Source organism: Triticum dicoccoides, chromosome 1B (genome assembly GCF_002162155.2).
Source record: "Triticum dicoccoides isolate Atlit2015 ecotype Zavitan chromosome 1B, WEW_v2.0, whole genome shotgun sequence".
Taxonomy (NCBI): Eukaryota; Viridiplantae; Streptophyta; class Magnoliopsida; order Poales; family Poaceae; genus Triticum; species Triticum dicoccoides.
Genome location: NC_041381.1, coordinates 578,375,959 through 578,392,933, shown reverse-complemented (window position 1 = coordinate 578,392,933; position 16,975 = coordinate 578,375,959). Strand labels below are relative to the sequence as shown.

The 16,975-nt window shown below is 43.4% G+C and overlaps 2 protein-coding genes and 1 long non-coding RNA gene across 5 annotated transcripts; 1 reads left to right on the top strand and 2 right to left on the bottom strand.

Annotated features, from left to right (window-relative positions):
- Positions 1 to 5,041: 5,041 nt before the first annotated feature.
- LOC119350642 (heat shock 70 kDa protein BIP4-like) lies at positions 5,042 to 6,529 on the bottom strand. Its single transcript, XM_037618371.1, has 2 exons — positions 6,506 to 6,529; positions 5,042 to 6,022 (listed from the first exon to the last, which is right to left on the bottom strand). The coding sequence occupies exons 1-2, from the start codon at positions 6,527 to 6,529 to the stop codon at positions 5,042 to 5,044; spliced, it is 1,005 nt and encodes a 334-aa protein (XP_037474268.1).
- Positions 6,530 to 6,792: 263 nt separating this feature from the next.
- Positions 6,793 to 10,664, top strand: LOC119348880. 3 transcript variants are annotated; one of them, XR_005169147.1, is made up of 5 exons: positions 6,793 to 6,936; positions 7,015 to 8,122; positions 8,972 to 9,090; positions 9,527 to 9,645; positions 10,148 to 10,664. It is a non-coding gene; the product is annotated as an uncharacterized LOC119348880 (long non-coding RNA). The 3 variants fall into 3 exon arrangements; XR_005169146.1 differs by having other exon boundaries at positions 8,965 to 9,090; XR_005169145.1 differs by having other exon boundaries at positions 7,015 to 9,090.
- A 1,366-nt stretch (positions 10,665 to 12,030) lies between these two features.
- On the bottom strand, positions 12,031 to 16,899 carry LOC119348878 (actin-related protein 6). Its single transcript, XM_037616875.1, has 8 exons — positions 16,739 to 16,899; positions 15,296 to 16,089; positions 14,029 to 14,221; positions 13,905 to 13,968; positions 12,773 to 12,857; positions 12,632 to 12,682; positions 12,481 to 12,543; positions 12,031 to 12,382 (listed from the first exon to the last, which is right to left on the bottom strand). Exons 2-8 carry the CDS (start codon positions 16,000 to 16,002, stop codon positions 12,253 to 12,255), a joined length of 1,293 nt encoding a protein of 430 aa, XP_037472772.1. The 5' UTR covers positions 16,003 to 16,089; positions 16,739 to 16,899; the 3' UTR covers positions 12,031 to 12,252.
- Between the last annotated feature and the right edge of the window lie 76 nt (positions 16,900 to 16,975).

The following is a 16,975-nucleotide window of genomic DNA, read 5'->3' as shown; positions in this document are numbered from 1 at the left end:
ATAGCCTAGCGTAAGTTGCTTGCTTATTTATTTCCTTGTTGTCTTGTTTATTTATTTGCTCGTAGTGAGTGCAGTTCTTTTTCCGCGGTTTGCTAGTGGCCGCAATAACCTATTTTTTAAAACTAGGCCACAATAACCATGGGCTACATATTTACTGTAGTGACACTGGGCCTCCTACGGGCCGTAGAAACAATGGGCCTTCTACGGGTCGTAGACACAATGGGCCCTCTACGGTTTGTATCATCAATGGAGCTTATACAGGCCGTATGATCGATTGGCCACACATGGGCCAATAACACACCGCATTATGGTCGTAAACGGGCTAGAGTTGGAATCATCCGTTCATGGGCTGACCATAACGGGCCGTCGTTAATACATCGTATTTGATGAAGCTATGAAAATGGCCCAATGTATTAACGGGCCACAAACAGGCCGACTGTAACCACGGGCTGAATTTGGCCCACAAGCAGAAAATGACAGTAACGGGTCGTAAGTAACCGAATGCTGGAAATGAGCCCAAGATAAATGGGCCCTGAGAAGGCCGAAAGATAACATGGGCTGGAAACTACCCAATGGAATAATGGGTCGTTAATGGGTATAAAGTGATACATTGTTCATTACGGGCCAGTTTCACCACGGGTCGTTAATGGGCCAAGAGTTACAAAGGGCCTCATATGGGCCAAAAGACGTCATGGGCCATACATGGGCCGGAAGTTAAAACAGGCCAGAATCATATTGGACAGCCCAGATGAATCTACTGGGCCTAATTCGGATAGGTCGTAACGGGACCTGGGTTAGCGGGTTGTAAATGGGCTATATGCGAACAAGCCGTTAACAGGCTTTCTGTGGGCCGGCCTGCAACCTTTTGACCAAGTCAAACGGGCCGGCCTTTTCATAGGAATGGGCCTCTGTTGGGCCGTGCCATGTGTCGACGTATCATAGGCGCCTTCAGTCCAATGAGTGGATGACATCTGTCCCAACAGTGAGCCGACATGTGTTTCCTCCAGCCAATGATGATTTTACACGTGGAAAATTCCCATTGGTCTGGGTTGTTAACGGGTTATCGGATCCAAAACCGGACCCGATAACTTAACGGCGTTCCGTTACGATGGAAGCCACATGTCGGTCACCCTTGATGAAAGCACTTCTGTGATACGTGATTTATCGTCGTGGAAGTGGACACTTCCGTGATGATAATTTTGGTAATGTCATGGAACACTTCTACAACAGCACATGTATGACTATCTTGATTCTGTCATAAAATCGTCATGGATGTACATGCATGACAGAAAACGTGACCTACTGTGACAAACATGTATCATCATGGAAGTGTATTTTTTTGTAGTGATACTTGTGGGTTATCACGTTCCCGCGGGATCTATTTATCCAATCTACTACAACTTTATATATCTTTTTATCCGTGAGGGATTGACAACCCCTCTCTTACATCGGGTTGCAAGTATTTGTTCTTTGTGTGAAGGAGATGTTTACGTGGTGTTGTGTGGTTCTCCTACTGGTTAAATAACCTTGTTCTCATCACTGAGGGAAATACCTACTGTTGTTGTGCTGCATCATCCCTTCATCTTTGGGGAAATACCGACATAGTTCAAGCAAACATCACATACCGATGTATGCAGTCCAATGAGTGTTGAGGCACGCGGCGGGTATCGTTATTTTCTGACCTTCAGAGATGTTTTCAGCAGATATGGGTATACCTACTTGACAAAACACAAGTCTGAAACATTTGAAAAGTTCAAAGAATTTCAGAGTGAACTGGAGAATCATAGTAACAAGAAAATAAAGTTTCTACAATCTGATCGCGGAGGCGAATATTTGAGTTACGAGCTTGGCCTTCATTTAAAACAATGTGGAATTGTTTCACAACTCACGCCACCTGGAACACCACAGCGTAATGGTGTGTCCGAATGTCGTAACCATACATTATTAGATATGGTGCAATCTATGATGTCTCTTAATGATTTACCACTATCATTTTGGGGTTATGCATTAGAGACAGTTGCATTCACGTTAAATAGGGCATCGTATAAATCTGTTGAGACGACACTGTATGAACTATGGTTTGGCAAGAAACCTAAGCTGTCGTTTCTGAAAGTTTGGGGTTGCGACACTTATGTCAAAAGGCTTCAGCCCGATAACTCGAACCAAATCGGTGAAGTGCGTATTCATGGGATACCCTAAGGAAACAGTTGGGTAAACCTTCTACCACAGATTTGAAGGCGAGATCTTTGTTGCCAAAAATGGAACCTTTCTAAAGAAGGAGTTTCTCTCGAAAGAAGTGAGTGGGAGGAAAGTAGAACTTGATGAGGTAATTGTACCTTCTCTCAATTTGGAAAGTAGCACATCAGAGAAATCCGTTCCCGTGATGCCTACACCAACTAGAGAGGAAGTTAATGATGATGATCATGAAACTTCAGATCAAGTTACTACAAGACCTCGTAGGTCAAACAGAGCATGTTCCGCACCAGAGTGGTACGGTAATCCTGTCCTGGAATTCATTTACTAGACCATGGCGAACCTACGAATTATGAAGAAGCTATGATGAGCCTAGATTCCAACAAATGGCTTGAGGTCATGAAATCTGAGATAGGATCCATGTATGAGAACAAAGTGTGGACCATAGAGAATAAATGGATCTTCAAGAAGAAGACTGACGCTGACGGTAATGTTACTGTCTACAAAGCTCGACTTGTCGCAAAAGGTCTTTGACAAGTTCAAGGGGTTGACTACGATGAGACCTTCTCACCTGTAGCGAGGCTTAAGTACATCCGGATCATGTTATCAATTGCCGCATTTTATGATTATTAAATCTGGTGAAATGGACGTCAAAACTGCATACCTCAATGGATTTCTTAAAGAAGAGTTGTATATTATGCAACCAGAAGGTTTTATCGATCCTAAAGGTGCTAACAAAGTGTGCAAGCTCTAGCGATCCATCTATGGACTGGTGCAAGAATCTCGGAGTTGGAATATACACTTTGATGAGGTGATCAAAGCATATGGTTTTATACAGACTTTCGGTGAAGCCTGTATTTACAAGAAAGTGAGTGAGAGCTATGTAGTATTTCTGATATTATATGTAGATGACATATTGTTGATTAGAAATGATATAAAAATTTTGAATAGCATAAAAGGATACTTGAATAAGAGTTTTTCAATGAAATACCTCGGTGAAGCTGCTTATATATTGGGCATCAAGATCTATAGAGATAGATCAAGACGCTTAATAGGACTTTCACAAAGCACATACCTTGACAAAGTTTTGAAGAAGTTCAAAATGGATCAGTTAAAGAAAGGGTTCTTGCCTGTGTTACAAGGTGTGAAGTTGAGTCAGACTCAAAACCCGACCATTGCAGAAGATAGATAGAAAATGAAAGTCATTCCCTATGCCTCAGCTAAAATTTCCTATGCGCCTTACATACAACATTGTTTGTGAGACCGTGATAAGCAATGGCAACTCACAATTGAATGGTAGGTCATCCACCTCACACTTTGGTCAGCTCTATGTGCAAATACGATACATGAAAAAGGTTAAGTCATTTGATCATGAAAGGGTTTAACTAAGTCTCCTTGCGATGTGAACATTCCTGTGGTGCTTCGACTTATAAGAAATTGCCCGCCTCTTAGTCATGAGACTACACTATGTAAACCACGTGGTATTTAGAGACCAACCCAGTATAGAGAGGTTGGCTCTCAACGTAGTATAATCTAGACACAAACCCATAGTGTTCATCCCGAATGTCCTCAGCGAGTCTGTATTGCTGGTCAGTTCACCTACGAGCAGTTCATCATGACAAGGAGGATCTGGCACAAGACGCATGATAAGCTGATCTTGGCCCTCAAGGCGGTGTCACTCTTGCTAGAGGCCTCGCATCACAAGACCACCTACAACATGGGCTTCTGCCTCCTTGATTCTAGATGCACCCGTTGCTACTCGTGCACGAACAGCGAACCCCAAGATAGGGATGATGCGGCAGGGCGAGGAGACAAGGAAGGATGAGCTAGAGATGAGACAACACCGTTGGCCGCGGAGTCACAAGCGGAGGCACGACAGGAACGAGCCAGAGACACATACGACATGGACGGCCATGGCATCACTCACGGAGGCGATGAAGGAATAAGCCAGGAAGACGAGTTCAAGGGTTGATGTTTTGGGTTTGTGTGTAGATGCAGGGAAGTGAGGTAGAGGGATGGTGGGAGTGGTGACGGCTCGACGGAGATGAAGATTTGGCACCATGGGGTGATAACCCACAAGTATAGGGGATCACAACAGTTTTCGAGGGTAGAGTATTCAACCTAAATTTATTGATTCGACACAAGAAGCCAAATAATATTCTCAAGTATTAGTAGCTAAGTTGTCAATTCAACCACACCTGGTGGACGACAGGAACTAATCATCTTCCTGGTGGGCGACTGGAGCTAATGGTCTTCCTAGAGGACAATTGGAGGCCCAGCCTAATCGTCCTCCAAAAAGACGATTAGGTCCAGTCGTCCTCCAGAAAGATGATGCCGTATTATTTGTCAAAAATATCAAAACGGTGTATTATTTCTAAAAATTATTTTAAAATGTATTATTTAAAAAGCTCATGTATTGACTATACAAATCCCTTTACATTTACAAATAGCCAAACTACATTAAGTTCTCTAGTCATTTCCCACCCACTGGTCCAGCATATTCTTGAATGACAACATCTTTTGGACATTCTTAAGTTACATCATCTGCATCTAAAAAAATAGAGGAAACAAGGGTGAGTACGACAAGTCATACTCAGCAAGCAGTACTTTACTAATATAACAAAATGACAAGAAAAATATAAATACAGTAATACGGCTTGACTGTATTTAAATGAATTAAGCAAGATGTCAATGGAATGGAATAGATAAAGCAAATACCAGCGAAACTGGATTTAAAGGAATAGATCACTCACCCAAGAAATGTATTTAAAGATGGTGAATGGGTATATGTATTGGTATCACATGTGACCAGCAAGGTTCCCTACCCGGGACTCACAGGGGTGAATATTCACACTTTTACACTTTTAAGAGGGGTACTCCGACATCGACAGCCTCGATCAGAACCACGTGGGTTCCAGAACCACGTGGCGCGCTCGCACTCGCGGCGGAGCTTGCCGAGCGCGCGCGCGTCGCCGGAGATGTCGACGCCGTGCTTCCGCTTGACGAGCCGGATGAAGTGGTCCATGACGCGCTGGTCGAAGTCCTCGCCGCCGAGATGGGTGTCGCCGTTGGTGGCGAGGACCTCGAAGACGCCACCGTCGAGCGCGAGCACGCTCACGTCGAAGGTACCGCCGCCGAGGTCAAACACCAGCACGTTCCGCTCCTTCCCGTCGGCCACCTTGTCGAGGCCGTAGGCGATGGCGGCGGCAGTGGGCTCGTTGATGAGGCGAACGACGTTGAGGCCGGCGTCCTTGGTGGCCTGGCGCTGCGCGTCGTTGAAGTAGGCCGGGATGGTGATCACGGCGTCCCGGACCTTCTCGCCTAGATACGCCTCGGCTGTCTCCTTCATCCTCGTGAGCACCATCGCGCTCACCTCCTCCGGGCTGAGCGTCCGCACGTCGCCGGCCTTCACCTCAACCTCGAGGTGCGGCTTGCCGTTCTTGTCCACCACCTTGAACGGCAGCAGCTTCATGTCCCGCTGCACCTCGGAGTCGCCGAACTGCTTGCCGATGAGTCGCTTGGCGTCGTAGACGGTGCGGAGCGGGTTGGCTGCGGCCTGGTTCTTGGCGGCCTCGCCGATGAGGCGCTCACCGGAGTCGGTGAAGGCGACCCAGGAGGGGGTGATGCGGTTGCCCTGCTCGTTGGCGATGATCTCCACGCGCCCGTTCCGGTACACGGCCACGCACGAGTAGGTCGTGCCCAGGTCGATGCCGATCACCGGCCCGCCGTTGCCGTTGCCGGAGCCCTTCTCGGCTGCCGAGGGAGCCGGCGTGGCCGCGAGGAGCAGCACCGCGAGCAGTAGCCCGAGCAGCAACGTCGTCGAAGCTAGCTTGTATCCAAGTTACGTAGCAGGACGAGGTGCTGTGGCTGCTATTTATGGCGCGAAGAGATACCTACGTACAGCGACGGCGTGACGTGGACGAATCGGAGGTGGTCTCCGACGCGGTGTGTCCCTCGGGAGCGTGGCGACACGCGGGCAAGACGATATCTGCCGTTGGATCGTACGATCGGACGGCTTGGAAGGTTCGTGACGTGCTGGCGGGAACCGGGCTGTTGGCTACGTTTTTTTTCCCTTTAGGGGAGGGCTGTTGGCTACGTGACGTGTAGGCTGTCGACGACAAGTTCAATCATGTTTCCAACAAAAAGAATCCGTTCCTGGCCCGCTTTGCAGGTTACATGTATAAATGTTTCTCTCACCAAAAATATGACCCAAGAGGTATAATATTTTGGACCGCACCAAAATTCCGGAAGTCGTCTCGTCTCTGACCAAATTTAAATCTTTCCCTATTTTTTTTTTTTACTAATAAAGCACGGAGTGCTTCTGGTTGTCCGTCATGGTCGTTTTACAAAAAAGCCCCTTTGTTTGTGAGAATTCAACCCGCAGTCCTATCTTAAGTGGATATCTGAGAAAACGTTTCGTTTTTGCACAAAACACCCTGGCGTTCAGAGTATTCAACGCGCGGTCTGAGCAGATTTGTAAAGAAAAAAAAACACAACCACACACGCACGGGCTCACCTCCTCTCCCTCTCGCCCATGAAGTCGCCGCCGCCGCCACCGCCCACGCCGGCCGCTTTCGGCGAGCTCCAGCGCCACACAGCACGCCCCCGAGCCCCCCCAAGCTCCGCGCCTCCCTCCCCTCCGTCCAGATTCTCCGCTCCCGGCCTCTACTGCCCGCTCGCAACCACACCCCCGTGGCTAGGGTTTCGGGCAGTGCTTCGCCGGCCCGTCTCCGGCGGCCCCAGGTTCATCCCTCCTTCCCCTTTCTTGGTCGGGATCCTCCACCCCTACATCTCACCTTCTCTTCATATCCTCTGTTGCAGATGCAGATGGAGCACGCCATGGGATTTCCCCATCCACCACGCTCGCTGCCGTCAAGGGCAGGAAGGAACCCTAGCCAGCAGCACCTCCTCACCTCGGATGATGCCTCTGCTGCACCAAGATAGGGCCAGCAATCCCCATCTGCTCTCTATCTCTCCCATTAGCACAAGTCCATTTTTTAAACAAAATTCTGCTACTGCGCCAAATAGTCCATGAACAGATATATTTTTTATTTGTGAACTGGTATCCTTCAAAACATAAATAGTGTATATATGTGATATTTTCATTTTTGTTCCCTTCTCATTTTTGTGCTTTTATTTGCAAGCTCATAAAATAGTTACAGTAAAAATGCCAGTGTGTGCGAGGTCACTATTGACAAGTCATTGTAGTGCTACTACTGCATTAATCTTAGCTGTGAAGCTATGGTCTGTTCTTTGGTACAACAATGAAATGTTAATATGTTATTCTCCTTTTATGCTTTGTGTCAGTGCACTGTGGTATGACGCCAACACTTATTTGGCACCTACATTGCATCGACAATTTGTCAGCTTACAGTTTGTACCATCGAGAATTTTCACGCTTTACACCTGCAGCTATATCGCTATACTATAAATATGTTTAGATGTCTAAAATGGTCTTGGTACTGAACCTGACTGATAATGTATTTGGTGTATCTTTTCTGTAGAATTAGTACCAGAGTTCTATTTGTATTATTAATTGTGTAGAGCTGATAATTAGACCATAGAGTCGCTGTTGATTTGGTTTATTCCTTGGCAGATCATTTAAGTACTTTATCTTATTACAAAAACTGAACGAAAATATAGCAGCAATACATTTCATGACATAGTGTTATCCGTGCAAGAAAATTGCTTGATTGATTATTAATAAATGTAAGCAATCTATCATGTAGGTTTTGTTCGATCCTACACTTAAAGAAAATCATACTGAAGATCTGAGCTTAAGTGTTCCAACAGCTGAAGCACCAGCTCAAGATGAAGGGAATCTCTTAATATGATTGTAGATCCATTCCCGTAAAGTGCAGTTAGAATATGGAATCCACCTCGAACTCGGTTTAAAAAACAGAAAGCATATGGAATTTTGCTCTATCAGGTAGCAATTTGGTTGTTCAATCCATCCATAGTTACATTTGAAGATATATTGTTGAATTTCCTTATTTTGTGAATACAAGTCTGAACTTTTAGGACATCTGGCACATGAGTTTGAACCATCCAATTATAGTGCTACTAATTTTGGGTCACTACATCATGCAATACTATGGATGCTGTTTAACATGGCAAAGTTGGATTTTTTTTTATTCTTTTTTCAGATTAGAATCACTTTAGCAATGCCATATAGATAATACAAGATGTGGCAAAGTGTTGCATTCAATAGAGATTACAATGATAAATTGGTGAAATTAGTTTGCTCTCTGATCTCTGTTAGCTTTAACTCGCTAGGAAGCCATGTAGTCCTATTTTTAGTACTAGGAGGAGAACGTATATTAAATATATGCCATCCAGGGAATTGATCTCTGTTGTGCTGGGGCAAACTAAGCCAGAGCAAGCACTTACTCAAGGCAAGGAGCAGTGCTCGTACTTGCTCATGGTTGAGGTAGATTCAGGTTAAATTTTATGTGTTGATTCCCTTCTCTTTCACATGTCTAGGTCTTTGTGCCTGATCAAGCTGTTCTTTGACAAGTATTATCTTTGAGTGATGCCATGTTGGTAATAAAATACTATATAACTCACATTTCTTATATGTTCCTTTTTCATTTTTGTCCTTTCATTTGAAAGCTCATATGGTCAATTTTGGAGGCGACTACATGTATATACTGCTGATGTTACATGTAAACAAATTCGATGCTTTTATGCATATGACCGTGCACATCACCGAACCCTTTCCATTCTATTGCAAGGTCAAATAGTTTTTCGTGTTCTAACTCTTTGGGATAGTCTGCAGTTATTTGGTTCATCGTCGCGCCTCAAGTTTCCAACAGCGCCGTGGCTGTACACCGTCGACTTCGCCGGAAATCCTTCTGCACATACTCTACTGTCCGCCGAAACTTTGTCTGACCTGAGGTACATACTACAGTGTCATCAATTTGTATCTGTCATCAACTACTTACTTCTTAAGTATGTATGTCGTCAACTATACTACTTATTAAAAGGGAGAAATAGATGATATGTTAGAGATAGATGAAACAATAGCCCTGTGAAACAGAGGATTCTGCTTTCTATGTGAGTATCTTGGTGCATTCTTGTTTCTGTATAAAATGCAGAGGTCATGAACGACAACTGATCTTGGATTTGAGTTTCTTTTAATCTTTAAATGATGTACAGGGCCAACAAATTCAGTTATTTGGTTTTGTAACTTGTGGTGAAAAAAGAGGTGAGGTAGAGAGAGAGAGAGAGAGAGAGAGAGAGCAGAGAGAGATGTGCACATCGCCGAACCCTTTCTATTCTATTGCAAGGTCAAATAGTTTTTCGTGTTCTAACTCTCTGGAATAATCTGCAGTTATTTGGCTCATCTTCACGCCTCAAGTTTCCGACAGCGCCGTGGCTGTACACCGCCGACTTCGCCGGAAATCTGTCTGCACATACTCTACTATCCGCCGAAACTTCGTCTGACCTGAGGTACATACTACAGTGTCATCGATTTGTATCTGTCATCAACTACTTATTTCTTAAGTCTGTATAGCATCAACTATACTACTTATTAAAAGGGAGAAAGAGAGGATATGTTAGAGCTAGATGAAACAATAGTACTGTGAAAGAGAGGATTCTGCTCTCTATGTGAGTATCTTGATGCATGCTTGTTTCTAAATAAAATGCAGAGATCATGAATGAATTAAAACATGCTCTCTGATGTTTTCAGTTAAAGTAGTATCAGTTGTATACTTGTATACACCCCATTTGAAAAATAGTATGTATATGCTCCTTGCAAACTACTACGTAAATCTAAACGTTTTACATAAGACTGTCCGTCTAGATACAATAACTAATTAGTATTTTAATAGCTAGAATTGCATGGCTTGATCGCTCTGCTTGGGTCTTCTCTTATGTCTGAGTGCACCATGTGCGGTTTAAATAAGTCTTCTAACTGTTTGGGCTAATTTGCGTTCTGTTTTGATTTGAGCTGATGGGGATGAGATGTGACCCCGCTGCTGGGCGTCGCAAATGCCACTGCTCCAATGTGTGCCCCAGCTTCGGTGATGTACGGGCGAGGCAACACGATTTGGAGCAGTGACCCTCCTTCCAAGAAATCAAGTTTTTTCGTTCAGATTTTAGAGCTCGAGTTTCAGCTTAGTTCAAGGATAGAAAAGCATAGTCCTCATGGATTCAACAAGGAAGACCATTAGCCGCCACCTTTTCAGAATTGGATGGTGTGGTGCACCTTCATCCTGCTGTCCAATTCCTTAGCTTATTTGCTTTAACTGTACTACAGTTATATAGCAGGATAAGGATCCAATCTTGTGATGCCTCTCCATTTGCACCATCGTCAAAAGTTGCACATGAGTTGATTCAGACTTTCAGAATTCATAGAACACCTAGAGTTATTTTATTTCCACAAATATCACCATGTTTTGCTATTGATGTAATGCTATATTCCTTGACTGAAATCAAACCCTTTAGTTGCTACTGTGGTGCTTTTATTATTGTTATATTCCAGAAAGTTGCAGTTTATTTGCTCTAAAACTATTCCATGGATGATAGTTTATGCTGTTGATCACTGCACGATTCTAATCAACCGGTCTGTTGCAGTTTGATTATATGCATGGATGGCTCGATCTCACTGTCGTCCAAAGATCTTCTTATGGGTGTTGTGTGCATATATTCAATAATGGTTTAAGTTTCAATTAAAATCGTTAACTGGACTCCCATGATTGCGGTGGCGTATTATTCGGCAAAACATGCTGCTTGGACGAAACAATTGATCAACTCTGACCGCAGCTGGTAGGGGGCACCAAACAGAGACTGCTTGCCCCGCCTCTCCCCCTCCCAGCCCCATGGGGAACTCTCCATTACGGCGCACCACGAGAGGAAGGGATAGGCCCATTTCGACATAGGAGGTAGACACGACGTGGCGGCAGCGCAGAGCACTTTGCCAAGGGAGACTTAAGAATGGATAACGATAAGGAAGATGAGTTCGTGCGTCCATATTTTAATAAAAGTTAACGTCAAGTGCTTTATTGGGCCAAGCCCAAATAGTTAAAAAAAAATCTTCCCAATTAAACAACCATACGTAAAAATTGCCTAACAAAGATGCTATAAAAATATCTGTAATTTTTTAACACAATAAAAATAGCTTTAAAATGTTCACGGTTTTACATATGTTCACACTATCTTTGTTTAAAAAAATATGTTCGCATTTTCTACAAAACTTAAAAATTCCCAAAAAAGTTCCATTTTTTACTAAAACAAAGTCCATCTAGAAATGTACAACCAAAAACAAAATATTCTTTTCATAAAAAACATCTATTAAAAAAAATCCCGTAAAAAATGTTCTTTTTTAGAGAAATGTTCAAATTTTCATAAAAACGTTAACTATTCTTAAAAAGTGTTCCAATTTTTATGAAAATGTTAACTTTTATTAAAAATAAGGATTTTTCACGGTTAACCTTATTATGGACATTTATTAAAACTAAATATAAAAAAGATGCACAATGGTGCATGAAGCTGGTTGTGCCTTTTTTTGCCCGGTGCAACGCACGGGTATTTGTACTAGTGTGATTCAATTCTACTTTGAATTTTGTTCGGTTATTGGACTTGAAAACCGGATTTTACTGTCATAGTATAAAAAACCAAAATTTCGGTTTATTCGGTTTCAACATCGGTTCGCCAGTTTTTATGCCCACCCCTACGCAGGAGCCAGGAGGACCGACATAAATTTCACAATTGTTATTTCAACAGCAAAACTTCATGAACTCATTTACTGAAATCATGACACAAATTTATCTTCACATTTTTTTAGGGGATATCTTCACACTTGTTGACTGATTTTTCTAAATGCAAGGAAGGTTCATGCAAAGGTCGGCTAGAAAATCCTCGGGAAAAACTGAATCCATTCATACAAAGTTGATCTGCATGCGTGCATGCATGGGGAAGACAACCTCTAGTCTCATGGGCCATGGCCAACTAAGCATTAGTTAAATTTGTATAAGACAAACCCCTAATTGCAATGCCAATTGCTAAACATGTCATCTAAAACAGGCTACATTGTCCTATCAACTGAGCATCTATTCAATGGAAAAATCTTCGGCGGCACCGTGCCGACCCCATCTCCTCGTACTCCGATTTTGTTACGCACATCGACTCGAAATCGGGGCTGGACGCCAGGACAGATCCTCCTCTCCAGACACCAAGAATTGGGCTGCACAAAGTAGCAGAACGTTAATGCCATTCGCGCCACACATGAGCGTTAGTGAACGAGGGAGAGGCCAAGACAGAAACAGAGTAAAAGGCACGTACTTCTCTTGAGAAATTATCTTCACCTGGTACTCCTCGGGCACAAGAGGTCGAAGTTCTCTCTGCCTGTTGATACAAACAACTAAGATGATGCACACAGACTCTGTGCAATGGAAGATAACACAGTCTCTTTTCCTACAGAAAAACTACTTACAATCTTTCAGCGAACCGAGGGAACAACGTGCTTCCGCCTGTCAAGATGATGCTGAAAACAACCCAACGCATGAGAACAAGAGTCACGCGACCAGATCTCAAGATAGCGTCAGGCATTTCACCGTTTAACTACAAAACATACCTCTGATAAAGCACAGGTTGAATATACGGATGACAGGCTTGTGCAGCCCGAACAATACACTCAGCAAGGCCCGCCTGATTCATGCCTACAAAATTTTGTTATCAGTATTCTTATTACTTACCATTGCAGAAGGGAAACTAATGAGCTGAAGCAGTAGGTGGAATCGCTGCTGCTAACTTGCACAAATTGACGTTATCCTGACAATCATTCAGCCTATATATGTTAAGGTGCTTCCTTTTCTTTCCAATCTATTCTATCCATCTGATCCAAAATACATGAAAGCTAAATTTGAGTGGAAAAAAATGTTAACAGAAGGAAATAGAACTATCATGATTGGTAATGCATGTAACAAATAAAATCAAAAGATTCTGTACATAACTCTGTATTGTTTCGTTTCTCTATCTACATGAATTGGCAGAGCACCTGCCTTTCACGGTAAAAAGACATTTTTTGGACAGAAGGAAAGACAAGGATAATACAAGACTGTTTTGTTGTGCATCAAAATTTTGGGAGAACAAACAAGAGAAATTGTGACCCATAAGTTTTGCTCTTACAGCAAAACTATCCCATATTTTCTGAACAAGCAAATTAACCCCATATTCAAATTGTCTATCCTTCTTTTCCTTTTTGTTTTATGTTTGCTCTGATTCATCCCACCAAATGTATTTTCTAGGATGCCCTCCTAGTATGTATCAAAATGCAAAGCCTGAGGTTGTAACATGTAAGGTCCCAAGGCAATACTTATCCAGTTTAATGCAATGGAAGTACCATACATTTTGAAAGCATTTTAATGATCACCACACATTTTTACAGACATTGCGGAATGCAGAGAATCTACTCCTGAAATTTATATATCCGTAACTAGCATCAAATGATTATGTCTGGTTGAGAAATCATTTTCATTAAGGGTGACAAATTAAAATTAGGTTGAGGATCCTTGAGTAGTCTCTGAAGCTCACTCTGCTAATCCAGCATCTCACTGAGAGGGGGCTAGCTAGAGAGAGAGATTCAAGGTCCTTGAGTTAGTCTCTGCAGGACAAGGATGCTAGGGCAACAGTAGGGGCATGTTCTAAAAAAACAGACTATGAAGTACAGATGAAGAAGGTATATGAGACATTTAGATGACACTAACCCAGATCAATTGGATGAAAAAGCATCTCTGGGACAAGGAACCTCTCATTGGTCAAGGCAAATTCCTGCGAATCAAAATTCCGTTAGATGAGACCAAGAGATATATCAAAAACACAGGTTGTTACATTTTGACTTAGTTCAGGTTTTTTTCGATCCTTGTCTATGCCACTGTCACCATCCTTTTTATCTAATTCTCCTTCAACGGGCAGAGAACAGTATCGACGTGCTTCATCCAAGTCTTTGACAAACCCTTTCTTGTATGTTATGCCATCAGGGAGAATGTAAGAACATCTAAATGGGTTGTCTTTGAATGATAAACTGCAATAATTGCATATCACTGTTAAGAGATTTGATCATTTGTAACTAACAGAGAAAAAGTTTGAGTAACTGATCAACTAGACAGTATATGGTGCTTGGAAAACACAATGACATGATGGTGCGCACATTGCGTAAACTAAAAATAATAATCAAAGCTAGACGAACGAAACAGTGTGATCAAAAGTATTTCGAATGTCAAACATGGATGAGCAGATATCCACAGATGTGTTCAACTAATCAACCAACTAGTAAATCAATGAAGTACTAACTGATATCCCTGTCCAGCTCCAATGGCAAATTTTAAAGTTTGAAACTCTTGATCAAATTTGACTTTGGTGGAATAAACCCTCACATTCATTAATTACTCAGTACTCACAGCTCAACAACGGGACCACAACCAGTCATTCAGACCGCAAAGGATCAGCAATCATTCCTTGTCATATCTTCTCAACTCAACATAACCAAATACCTGACCATTCAGACTCTAAGTACATGGTGATCTTGCATTTGCTTAGTTTGGCAACAGAAAGCAACTCTAGGCCATAATATTTGATTTTGGTAGGGTACAAGATTTATAACTATACTTTCCTTCCATAGTCTAAGCTTGTGCATGAGTGTGTGCATATGTTGTACAGTTGGATGATATTTTTAGCCATCTCTGTTTGACGCTATCATAACGACAACCATTCAACTAAAGTCTACAACCTGTCTAACCAAGTATCCAGGCATTTGAAGCTAACGAACAGTTGTTGTTTCGAATAAAGTAAAGTAGGACACAGGGTGTTACCCTTCTGTTTTCAGCAAGAAAAGAAAATGCAACATAGATTTATTTTGAAGATACGGAACATAGTTCCATAGGTACCATTCTATCAGCACATATGGTTAGATTTGTTGCTCAAACAACTCATTAACAGTTCAGATTACAAGAGGCACAAGTTCCTAGCTGATCTTTCCATACGAAGGTCACATTTTAACTTGAAAATTATCCTGGGTCCACACTCTAACCTTAAACAAACAAAAGAGAACACGGTAATTTGATATATCCACATCATGTCAGTGAGGAAGTCAGCAGACCTGGCAAGGCGAAGATCACGAGGGACATCAAGGGATACAAAGCATAGCTTTTCCTTTGCGTCATCAATGAGGAGGGTCTCATCCATGACATTAAGGGACCGGTACGAAACAAGCTCCTTGAGATAGTTTGTGAGGGCCTTGCCACCAAGGTCCATACGCCGTACAGCATAATTCAGCGTAAAGTTCTGAAGGACAGGGGACGCGTGGGTGAAGGAGAAGCCGCAGTCCACAACAAGACTGCATTGAGTATGAAAGAGCGACGGCTGGCGGCTGGCCTCGTAAAGGTGGACAAGGGAAGGAGCGTCTGCAACACAAAGAGAGTTGAAGCCAAACTCCTCGAACACAAGTTCATCGGTAGCATGCTGCAGTCCTGGAGGGTTGAACTGTGGCTCCACCAGTAACAAGGATGAGTTTGTCGGATCCACCTGGAGCAGGCTGCGCAGGACCCGTTCCCACACCTCCCGCTGCACCTCTGTATTGATAAGGTAGCCACGGTCAATAGGACGCCTCAACGTCATACCAGTCACATCAACATCTTGTGCCTGCAGCTGGTCAGCCGCTAGCCATTTCTTCGAATTTGCATTGGAACCAGGAGACTTTGCTATGCAGTTCGGTACGACAGCAATTGGATCCTTGTCCCCGCCAAAACCAGCCTTCAGAAGACCACCCCCATTGTCTATCACCACCACACGTGATCCAGCCGTCATGTAAAATCCCGCTAATACTTCTCTCTTATTCAAGTCTGTCCCTATCCAACTGAGACCCAAGCCGGTATACTTGAATTTAAAAGGGTCCTGCGTAAAGAAAATTAAGGGATCGATTACATAAATTGCTCAAAAACTGCATACAAAATTTCCCATGTAAACAACATGCGCTTGAGCAACAGACATAATAAATCTGCCTTAATATCTAGGTAGGCATGGCTCAAGTCCAACATGTTTTTTTTTTTGAGAAAACTTCGTATAGCAATATAGCAAATCATGGAGCTGGTGAGAAATTGCAAAGTGGGGATTACCCAGACATAGCAACTAGGAAAACAAACCACGAAGTTTCAGCAGCTAGATATATTTTCTAACACCAGTAACACCACAAGCAGGAAGAATACACTGCAGCGGCGGCCTAAATCCTTGAACCCAATCGTATATCAGAGGCAGTGGCGGACCCAGGAATAAAATGGAGGGGGTGCACACTCCACAAAAATATTCTGCCTAATCCAAAGTGTCATATGATATATGATAAAGCATTATAGCTCACGGGATATATTCCAAATTCCGCGATTCAATGGCATCGTTCAATTGGCTAAATTGCTGTATTGCATCAGTTCAATGACATTGTAGTACTAACAGTTTGGCATACAAAGGTAAATATCACCGCTGTAGCATGTAAAAGTGGGGTGAAGAATGAGGGCACAAACAGAGAAACAACTCAATTAATTATCTGTACCTTGCTGTGAATGGCCAGACCGGTGAGTGCCTCCGGAACTAGGGGGTGGAGGCTGGAGCTCGCCGGTGCCCCAGGAGCTCGCAGCGAGGGGAGGGGGCGGGCCGCGCCGCCGCGGGCGAGCCGGCCCCTAGCGAGGAGAGGGGGGCGGCCGGGCGGCCGGACGGGCCAGGGGGCAGGGGAAGGGAGCAGCCGGCCGGCACTACTGGCGGCCGAACGGTGGCCGGGAAGGGAGCGGCC

Excerpts from the sequence above, each read along its gene's own strand:
- LOC119350642 (XM_037618371.1), bottom strand. The coding sequence starts at position 6,529 with ATGACGGACAACCAGAAGCACTCC. Across the intron at positions 6,023-6,505 it reads CGGACAACCAGAAGCACTCC|CTAGCTTCGACGACGTTGCT; the intron begins GTGCTTTATTAG and ends CTTGGATACAAG.
- LOC119348878 (XM_037616875.1), bottom strand. The coding sequence starts at position 16,002 with ATGACGGCTGGATCACGTGTGGTGGTGATAGACAATGGGGGTGGTCTT. Across the intron at positions 14,222-15,295 it reads CGTGATCTTCGCCTTGCCAG|TTTATCATTCAAAGACAACC; the intron begins GTCTGCTGACTT and ends CAATTATTGCAG. Across the intron at positions 12,383-12,480 it reads AAGATAATTTCTCAAGAGAA|CCCAATTCTTGGTGTCTGGA; the intron begins GTACGTGCCTTT and ends TACTTTGTGCAG.